General features: G+C 35.6%; 1 protein-coding gene across 1 annotated transcript; it reads left to right on the top strand.

The window, feature by feature from the left end:
• Positions 1-1088: 1088 nt before the first annotated feature.
• LOC125189951 lies at positions 1089-4329 on the top strand. Its single transcript, XM_048087165.1, has 2 exons — positions 1089-1202; positions 3540-4329. The coding sequence occupies exons 1-2, from the start codon at positions 1089-1091 to the stop codon at positions 4152-4154; spliced, it is 729 nt and encodes a 242-aa protein (XP_047943122.1). The 3' UTR covers positions 4155-4329.
• Positions 4330-11508: the final 7179 nt, after the last annotated feature.

The following is an 11508-nucleotide window of genomic DNA, read 5'->3' as shown; positions in this document are numbered from 1 at the left end:
AAACAAGATTTTTGCGGATGTCTGGGACATGCAGCACATCCTTCAGCTTCAGCTCACGACCAGATGTCATTAAGAGCTTCACTTCTCCCATCCCAACAACTTCAGACGAGTCTTGGTTTCCCATGTGGAGCTTCTTCCCTTCTACTTGCTTGTAGGTCGAAAATTGGCTACGATCAGAGCACACATGCACAGTAGCTCCGGTGTCAACAAACCAAGCCTTCGGATTGTCAACATGGTTCACTTCAGAAACCACAGCAGCCAAGTCATCATCGTTGAAGTCTCTCTCGACCATGTTAGCACTCTTCTTGAATTTCATCCTTTTAGGCTTTCGGCAGTCCTTCGCCATGTGGCCCGGCTTATCACAGTTGAAGCAGTTGCCTTCAAACTTTCGGACAGCAGCTACCTTCCCCTTGCCCTTGTCATTTTCCCTTGGGCGGGGACGCTTGGAAGATCCTCCCTTCTCCATCAGATTTGCCTTGGCATGTTCAGGCCCTCCTGACTTCTGATGGTAACGCCTATTATCCTCTTCTACACGAAGACGGACAATCAGGTCTTCTGGCTTCATCTCCTTTCTCTTGTGCTTTAGATAGTTCTTGAAATCTGTCCAGCACGGAGGAAGCTTCTCGATCATTGATGCAACAACAAACTGGTCTGGCAAGGCCATCCCTTCAGCGTGGACATCATGGATAATGATTTGCAATTCTTCAGCTTGCTCTACCACAGAGCGAGAGTCCACCATCATGTAGTCCAGAAATTTTGCGACTACAAATTTCTTTGTACCGGCGTCCTCGACGCGATACTTCTTGTCAAGAGCCTCCCACAAAGCTTTGGAGGTCTTAGCCCCGGCAAAGATGGAATAGAGACTATCCCCCAAGCCGTTCAAGATATAGTTCTTGCACAAGAAATCTCCTTGATGCCAAACATCATAGGCAGCCCGGACATTAAAGTCCGTCTCCTCCTCCGGTACAGTTGGAGCATCCTCCTTGAGGAAATTAGCAACACCCAACGTAGTTAGGTAAAACAACATCTTTTGTTGCCAACGCTTGAAATCCAAGCCCTTGAATTTTTCAGGCTTATCAGCTTGAGCCATGACCCTTGAGGTCGAAACAGGTGCCATTGTTGAGGAGCCAGCTGCAGCAGAAGATGATCCAAAGATGTTGTTTCCGTTCCCTCCAGCTTCGGTCGACATGATGATGGCAAGAGTACACTATCTCGTCTTGCGATTGTTGGAAATAGTGTAGCCTTTACACGGGCAACTCTTGCTATTACAAAAGAACCAAAAACTAGAAGGTAAATAAAACAAAAGAAAAACAATAAGAGAACAAGATGCAAACTATTGTCTTCTTCAAGTCGAGTCGAGGTAACCCTCTCTCCGCAAGACGAGATACGCCCCGGCTAGTGCTCACGGATTGGCGCAACGTCCCCAAAGATGAAACGACTTTCCTCCTACCGAGTTGAAGCACCTCAAACTCGTAGGCTCCGGCGAACTTGAATTGGAGGCGAGAACCGAGCAATGTAGTGCTCCTAAGATGCGAACTAGAATGCTTGAGCTTAGAGAGAAGAGAGAATGATTGTTGGTGTGTTCTCATCTCCCAAAACTCCATCTATTTATAGGAAAAGGGAGCCTACATGAAAGGTCTTGGTATTAAGGCACTCCATAAACATTTTGGAGGTTACACCATATGAAAGGCCAAAGGCCTAGCCTTTAGGAATTTCCCACATGTTACATGTTTTCCTACAGTATTAGGTGTTCTACTCTACCTCTCCTCTTTTGGGTGATTTGAGATTTTTGGTTTATCGAAAAAAAAAATTGGTCTAGATTTTGACCAAGGCATTTCAGGTTCATCAATCACTACTATGAAAACCAATTACCTAACCATATAGATTTGTTCACAGCATTTTTCTTAAGCTGTTTTAACTTTAACATTCTCAATGTGTTTTTTCTATCCATCACAAAATGAGTACAATGAAGATCAAAATATGAGTAAATGGGTAAGATTCACAATAACAGAATGAGGGAGAAGTTACCGCTGCTATTGCAAAATTTTGTCCAAATACGGATGCAATTTAGTTCACGGAGTACCTCAAATATGCAACCTACATTATCTAGATACATTTTTTTGCAATTTACTCAAATAAATAAGTACTTGGATAAAAAATATGGTGGTATAGTAGTCATTGTCAGAAGTGAAAAATTTAGTTTCAAGTCCACTATTATACTGCATAACTTTATATTTTTATATATTTACCTATAAAAATATAAAGGTAGAGAAGTCCTTAAATTATAAAAAAAAAAAAAAAAAAAAAAAAAAAAAAAAAAAAAAAAAAAAAAAAAAAAAAGACTAAATGTGAGACTGCTCGTTAGGACTAATAATTTTGTTGTATTTTGTTCAGCCCAATAGCTAATTACCGATGTTCAAACTAATTAATTATTTTCTTCTTTCAATTGTTTCTTATTCAATTATGTAAAACACTTTGATGAAATTACTGGCTAAAAAATAAATAATTTGGATAAAGAATGCTATGTGGGGTTGATTATCTCTGTCCTATTCCACTCCTCGATAGTAACTTGAAGCCATAAAGTGTCCATAATAAGTCGTAACAACCACACCACAGCCATAAAAATTGGTCTGCTTAGTCAGCACAGCCACAACAACTTGGTTAGCCTAATAACAACCATGCCATAGCCACGTATGCCACAACGAGGAATCATATTATTTTTCAATTATTTTATATTTTAATTGGACTAGAGTACTACTATTAATTAGACAAAAATAAAGAAATGAATTGAGAATAGGTTGTATTTAGAAAAAATTAAGAAAACAAGAAAGAAATTAAAAATCCGCCGCCATGCGAACCCCGCCGCATTCACGACACTCTCTCCCCCGCCGCTGCTATCTCCCGGCCAGCAATAGCCGCTGCGGCTGTGCCGCGCCCGCGGTAGCGTTATTGTGGACACTCTAACGTTTGAGAATTCATTTTTGCAATATTTCGTAAATAATAGTTTTGTATTGAGACAGCGTTTCTTGTTGTGCTGTTGGGTGACGTTGTTTGGATTTCTTCTCCAACAAGAACAATAATAAAACATTAAAAACATACTCTATTCATTGCTAACGAATTTGTAGGGAATACTGGTGGCGAACAAATCAGAGCAACAACAACTCAGATCGGAGCCAGCACCAAAGCCTTAACTAGATAAAAACATACTCTACTTACATACAAACAAAAATACACTTAAAACTAAATTGAAATTTTTTGCTCTTTCCATAATTTATAGAAGAACAAAAAAAAAAGTAGAAAACACAAATTATTTCTTCTGCTCTAAAAGTTTTCAGAATTATTAAAATATAAACTCTTGAAGTAGTGAGCAATTATTGTTATGGAAGTAATTTAATTAAATATGAACTACATAAAAACCAAAAAATTCATTTCGACCGTTTCAAATTCAAAAAGAAATAAATTCGAACGCGGACCGTTGCATATGAAAACGCTCACTCTCATAACTGTGTTTCCTAATTCTCTCTCAATAATCTTAACAGAGCAGCAATAAATGGGCGACAACAACAGTGTCATCATCTTCAATTCTAATGGAGGCAAAGGCAACGCACCCGCTCCAGCAGATCGCCGGCAACCCGACCCACAAACTCCTCCTGAAGCAGTGGCTGAAAGAGGAGGACCTCATCTTCAACCGCCTCTCCCTCAAGGAAACCCAAATCGACGCCACCCGAAACCAAATCACCCACCTCTACTGCCTCTTCTTCCTCTTCCACTCCACCTCCCTCCTCCTCCTCTTCTCAACGCGGCCCCCCGCCCTCTGCACGCGCTCCTGGCTGCCCTCCCTCTGCTCCCTGCTCTTCTCGCTCGCCTTCATTTGGGCCATCCGCTACAAAACCGATGAGGAGTCGCATTTGGAGAAGATGCTGAGGCGGGAGAAGGAGGACTCCAAGCTTCTGGGCAAGTGCGTTGAGGAATTGAAGAGGAAGGGCCTGGAGTTCGATCTGCTTACTCAGGTGGACGCGCTTCGTCGGGCTAAGACCTTGCGTCTCGACTCTAAGGCCCTTCGCAAGTGGTCGCCCCGGGATTTTGTTACCATGTTTTTCGTGACGCTCTCTTGTGGTGTCATGCTTTTGAACAGGCTCATCTTGTGCACTTGAACATGCACTCTCTTTTGCTTATGCACTATAACTTGCAAATCTCTCTTTTGTGTAACGTGGATATAGATAGACATATAGTTTCATTTGTTATATTACAAAGATTGGAATTTAGACTGGATGCCTTGCAAAATTTGTAATGTAATTTGAATGAAAAGTGTGTGTGTTGAATTTTATTGGAAAATATAGGCCCATAATCTTTAAATTTCTACATATCATACGATGCATTCATTATGAACGGAATGAATTAAAGAATAATGTAAACCCATCTATCTATATTATCAAATTATCCAAACCAACCATTTGAAAATTCCAAGCCCCAAATCCAACTCTATCACACTAACTGAAGCTGGGCCATGCCACCACTTCAACCCATGAAAGAACGAAGTCTATACATGACTCATTTTTCTCCAATTAAAATGTTTAATGGAACTTCGATTTGTTTTAGCTTTCTACTTACAATATTCGTTTTCTTTAGTTATAATTTTATTGATTAGCTCCTCGACTTAAAATCTATGATTGCGCCACTATTCTTGGTTGTGTTTATATTAGGATTGCCAATCGTGATCGATTCTATAATTGCATGATGTATAAATCTTATTTTATTTTTTAAATAGGTACATTGGCACCTAGTATCATTAAATTTTCAAAATATTGCGTTTTTCCCACGAACTTTAAAATTGACTAATAATATCACGAACTATATCCTGTATCCTGAGTTTAATGTTATTTCCCACCAGTGAAAAAATTCCGCCCATATTAATAGATTGAAGAACAAATTTGGAGGGTGTGCTTCAAGGAAAACTATTCTCAAAGATTGAAAATCTTGGAACTCTCGAAGTTGTTTTATTGGTGGAAAATAACAAACTCGTGGTAAAGTTCGTGATATTACTAGTCAATTTCAAAGTTTATGGGAAAAATCCAACTTTTTGAAAGTTTTATGATACTAGGTGCAAATATTCCTTTTAAATATCCTACCGTTTATTTTTTATTTATATGGAGTTAAATTATTGATTCAAATTAGTCATGGTTATTGGTAGTCCGGGTGGATTTCCGCAAATTATGAGATTTATATTTGTACACTGTATAAGTTTGGGGTTTTCTGAACTGTCATCCACTTAATATATTGGGCTTAATAATTATGTGACAGATATAGGCCCAATATTATTATCAAAACAGTTAAATGGCTCTTATGATGTATGAGGGTCATTTAACAACTCAAAAACAATCTACTACTCCCTCCGTTTCGCCATAGTTGAGGCAGAACTTTTGGGCACGAAGTTTTAGAAAAAAAATGTTGGGTGTGTTGAATAAATAGATAAAAAAAAAGTAAGAGAGAAGAAAAGGTAGAGAGAATAAAGTATAGAGAGAATAAAGTAGAGAGAATAAAGTAAGAGAAAGTAAAGTAAGAGAGAGAGAAATTACCATATATGGAAATGACTCAACTATGAAAAAACTTCCTGAAATGGAAAAATGACTCGACTGTGAAGAAACGGGGGGAGTATTAGATTTAGAGACACAACCATATCAACCCCATGTCACACTCAACTTACCAACTACTCCAAGCATTTTTGTTCAATCAAATAAGACGCACTGTATCATTTAATAATGGAGGTCAACGAGTAAACTTATCTCAAATCCACTGATGTTGGTGAAGAAATATGTTGAATAATGAAAAAACAGCACAATATAACTTGATGGAATCAATATCACCATATCAAGAATGTGCATATATGTAAGTGCGCACTTTTATTAATGAATTATAATCAATCAAGCACATCATAAAATGCTCTTTTCTCAAGATTAGATTAATTTGATAAGTGAATACGATAAGGAAGCCAAAATGTAAGAAAATTGGCTCTTGGAGCTGTGAAAACACAATTCAACAGTCAATACATTTGATTTGAGTTGTCTTGACTTTACAAATGCATCTAAAGACAAAGGTCTTGGCCTCTGTTTCACTACTCTTATCAAGATTTTCAATGGAGTTTGTTTAGCATAACAAAATCAGATCATACTCAAGTGAAGACGTTTAAAATTAATCCTAATCTAGTCTAGTCCTTAAAAATTAACTAAAACGTGGTATTAGATTATAAAACTCATTCAAAACAAACTAGATGCTTCATTTCTCCTAATTTCTTGACACGTAAAATTAAAATTAAGATACAATATAATTTTGACTTAATTCGTTAAACATGTGAGGCTTTAGGCAACATGTTAGCATAACAAGAGTTTTTCTTACATTTTGTCGAAAATAAATATGAAAGATAATGCAACGTGCAACTATGCAAGTATACAATTAGAGGCCGTTAAACACCTAAACAATTGAATAAAATGTTGAAGAATTATTAAAGAGGAACAAATATAGAAAAATCAAGTCAAAGCAAAATAGGAAATATCGCACCTAAATTGGTGCTTGACTCGACATCGTCATATCAAAATCTGGGGCCCACTCCTTTTCCATGTACGGCTGGGGTACCAACCTTTTCTCCACGCAATTCAATTTCCTTTTTAGCACCATATTCTACCATGCCAACCGTTTCCTTTTATTTGTGCACATATTATATTCTAAAATATATTAATACAAAGATGCAGTGCTACACGCATTTCTCTCCTTTTCCCTCTAACCATGTCAAGAATTAAGAATAAAAACAATAGTAGGTAGGCGGAAGAGGTTCATGGTTCACTTGCTATGGAAAATATTATTCACACGAAACTATGTTAGTACAATAAATCTCAAATTATCAAACTCATACTTCAATTCATAATTGTATAATAATAAAACAATGAGAGAGTGGATGGATGCGCACTTAAGTGGATATGCTTTAATTTAATACTTAACTCGATAATGAACATTTACTTTTATCCTCCTCCTTTATACAGAGATGGGCCGCAAAGTGGGCCATCGGTTTGTGGAAATCCATGTCATGTCCAATACAAGCGGGCCTCACTTTCTCTAATTTGTGTACGAATAAAGAACCCTAATTCAAATGGAAATGAATAGTGTGTGGATGCGTGTACAATATTACCGTACGGCACATGGAGGGAAAACTACGGCATTAAGCGGGCCCCACGTCACTGTAGCACGTTGTACGTCGACGGTATATGTCTACGTTACGACTTGCGATGCTACAATTTTTGTAGCCCAATCTCTAAATTTTATAATCCCTCCTACCTACAATATAATCCCCCCATCTAATGTATCATTTTTAATAGTAAGTGTAGATACAAACATTATTTTTAAAACGTGTTTTCGACAAAGTTTCTTCTAGTGCGCATTGGTTTCACTTTTTCAAAATAATACTATATTTCATAAAGAAAATTAAGAAAAAACAAATTATTCTCTTTTGTATATTGAATTTCTTTTATACAATGATATATATAAAAATAAAATTGTTAAACCGAATTAAATTGAGACTAAATGGAGAATGAGAGAGATGAATAAAATATTAAATAAGTAAAGAGTAGAAAATGAGAAAAAATAACACTCCCTCCGTCTCTAAAAATTAGACTAGTTTTTCCATTTAAGGCCGTCCCCCCCAAAATTAGAGAAAGTCTAAATAAGAAAAGTTTTAAACAAACACACACCACTAATAACGTAGACCCCACAATCCACTAACAATGCTTCAACTACCTTTTTTTACTTCATCTCTCTTACTTTTTCATATCTCTCTCTTACTTTGTCACAATTCACATTAAAATCCGTGCCACGTACAAACTTGTCAATTTTTGGGGACCGAGAAAGTAGAAGAGAGAGAAAAAAATAGTAAACATGAAGACCAAAATATCCCTTAAAACTAAAAAGGCAAAAAAATCTGAAAAATAGTGCAAAAATACCTCAAATGAAGTTAAATCTTTGTCTAAAAACCTTTAATGATATATTTTTTTTATCGGGTACCGAAAATGTGCAAACATATATATTCCTCATAGACCTTTTTTGTAGTCATCAAAAAAATATCCTTCAATTGGATATAAATCAAGCAAAATTAGCTTAAAAGATAGTACTCCATATCCGTCCCTGGTTAAAGAATATGAACATTTGGTTCGACACGAGTTTTAATACATAATTAGAAAAGTAAGAGAGATATAAAGAATAGGTTTTTAAAGTACTGTTAATGGAGAATGGGTCACACCTCATTAGAGAGAAAAATATTTCCAAAATTAGAAAGTTCATACTTTTGAGGGACAGAATAAAAAGAAAATAATTCATATTTTTCAGAGACGGGTGGAGTAATATTTTAGTCTCGAAATCTCACAAAATTTCAGTTCATCTTAATAAACATCTTAGGTCATGCTTGGTATGATGGAATGGAATGAGGAGGGAATGGAATAGAGATGGGAATGGAATGAAGGTGGGAATGGAATGACAATTCCATTCCATTCTTGTGCTTGGTGAATGTAAGGTTTACAAATGGAATGGAATTGTTTTTCCTTGATTGATTTCATTCCTATGCTTGGTAACCACAAATAATATATGAATAGAATGGAATGAAATATGAATAATTAATATGTTGATTCTATAAAAAAAATATTTATTCAAAAATATTTTTGTCAATATTTTGGATCATATAAATTTGTACGATACACGTAAATGAGTGTGTGCATATGTGGTGTATGTATGTGTTGATGTGTGTGTGTATATGTGGTGGTGTGTGCGCATTTGTTGCTGTGTGTGTTGCTGCGTGTGTGTTGTTGTGGGTGCTGGGTGCTGTGTGTGTTGCTGCATGTGTGTTGTTGTGTGTGTTGTGTGCTGTGTGTGTTGCTGCGTGTGTGTGTGTGTGTATGTGTATGTGTTGTTGTGTGTTGCTGTGTGTGTGTGTGTTTTGCTATGTGCGTGTTGTGTGCGAGTTGCTGCGTGTGTGTGTGTGTTTTGCTGTGTGTGTTGTGTGTGCTGTGTGAGTTGTTGTGTGTGAGTTGCTCTCTGTGTGTGTGTGTTTTGCTGTGTGTGTGTGTTTGTGTGAGTTGCTGTGTGTGTTTGCTGTGTTTTGTTGTGTTTTGTGTGTGTGTGTGTGTGTTTGTGTGAGTTGCTGTGTGTGTGTCTGTGTGTGCTGTGTGTTTTTGTGTGTGTGTGTGTGGTTTTTTTAATTATTAAAAATTTTAAAATTTTAATGTATGCTAAAATTGAGATGATATTAAATTTAAATATAATATTAAATAATATTTATATAATTTTGTTAAATTTTAAAATAAGAAGAAAGGAAAATGAAATGGAATGGAATGACCATTCCTTAGCTAAATGGATGGAATGGGTATTCCCATGTGGAATGGAATGACCATTCCTAATGGAATGGTGATTACTAAGGAAAAAATTTACCAAGCAAAGGAATAGAATGGAGGTAGGAATGCCATTCCATTTTTCCATTCCATTCCATCATACCAAGCATGGCCTTATAGTTTAGATTCTCTACACCAACTATAACATAACATATTTTTGCAATATCTCATGGTACCCGTTAATAAGTCATATTTGTACAAATAGTAATACTTTTGTTGTTTATATACCAAAAAATATTTGCCATTAAGGTGCAGTATCATATAATTAATATAAACCTAAAAGTTCATATATACAATATGTCTTTAGTATACATGGGAGTGTTAGGGTACCACCACCTCTTAAAATAACATTATACCACCATTCATAGCCAATCATTTGTACACGTGGACGAATAATAAACTGTCATGTGGCAAAAAAAGGGTAAAAAACACGGCCAGCAATATGCAACACTGTATACAGCAATTTTTCTCGGCCGGTAATATCCAACACGCTATACAGCAATCTATAGATTGCAGTGTAACGTTTATAATATTATTGTGTAGCGTTTATAATATTATTATATATGTGGTGTCACGATGTCACTTTAAGAGGTATTGTCATTTTAACACAAACATGTCTTTAGATTAATCAAATGAATAATATTCTAAAGCATCTGATTTTTAATAAAAGAAGTCAATTTGAAAATGTGTTGAGTGCCGATAACGAAATGTAATGACCCATATAAAGACATGTATCCTACGTTTTACCCATGAAGACGACAACACACGTATGTCACATTTTTGTTCTGTTATTTCATACACTTTTATTAGCCATAACATTCTTACTTTATAAGTCCAAATCCAATCTATTTTCCGAAAAGTGGGATCCAAATTTAAGAAAAGCAAAAAAGATAGATAGAGAGAAAGTGAGGTATGGTATTAGTTTATTCAAAACAAGATGCGCATATCGGTGTAGCTTTTTCTTCTTTAAGCCACAAAGCCATTAAACTTATCTGGATATCTTTACCAAACACCCTATCACTTTCATATTACTATTATCGGCGCTAATTAAATACTTCTAAATCATAAATATATTTTATGAGTAATACTACATGTCAATATGCCATATTCATAGTTACTATTGGCAATTAAAACTAAAAAATACTCTCTCCATCCTAATAATTTAATAATAGATGTCACACTTTCCTTTTTAGTTTGTTCCATAAAAAACGTCACATTTTTTTGTTGGAAAAAGTCATCTCTCACATTAATATAAGGGTTTTTGGCTTTTTAAACCAAAACCTTTTCCCGAATTCCGGTTTTTCCCATGAACTATGAGATTTGTTTTTAAAACCACGAACTTTCATTTCGTTAGGATTTTCCCAACCCGACCCAAATAACACATTTCCGACCCGAATAGCATAATTCAAAATGTTAAAGTTGTGCTTTGTTTATTCAAAAGTTGTCATTTGATATGTAATAACTGTGAGTGTATGTATTATTGTGCCAAATAGTATCCAAGTAATCAATTTAGTGACAAATAGGATTAAAATTGATATGTAGACAACTCGGGTTTTGTCGTTGACCCGCCAGGGGAAAATCCTAACGAAATGAAAGTTCGTGGTTTTAAAAACAAATCTCATAGTTCATGGGAAAAACCGGAATTCGGAGAAAGGTTTTGGTTTAAAAAGCCAAAAACCCTTAATATAAATATATTATTTTCTCTCTTCACCTAACACACAAAACATCTCCTAAAATCTCGTGCTATTCTCCAACTATGTCATCTATTATGGGACGAAGGAAGTACTACTAGTCCTACGAGCATCTCCAAGTAAGAGGGTAAATGGAAATGTAAAGGAAAATAACTACAATATTTACTTTTTCTTCAAAAAAATTCATGCTTCAATGGAAAGGGTATTTGAGGAGGTATTATACATTCTTTCATTTTGAGAAGATATCTTTAAGGTATCTTTACCTCTTCTTGGTAGAAAGGGTAAAATGTTAGTTATTTTTAATTGTCTTTTTTAATTTACCTTCTTTCCTTGGAGTACATTATTTTTTAAGAAGGTATAATTACTTTTTTGAGAAGGTAAATGAAAAATAT

The sequence above is a fragment of the Salvia hispanica genome, chromosome 5 (genome assembly GCF_023119035.1).
Source record: "Salvia hispanica cultivar TCC Black 2014 chromosome 5, UniMelb_Shisp_WGS_1.0, whole genome shotgun sequence".
Lineage (NCBI taxonomy): Eukaryota > Viridiplantae > Streptophyta > Magnoliopsida > Lamiales > Lamiaceae > Salvia > Salvia hispanica.
Note: the sequence above shows the minus strand (reverse complement) of the source record. Positions and strands in the feature narration are given on the sequence as shown.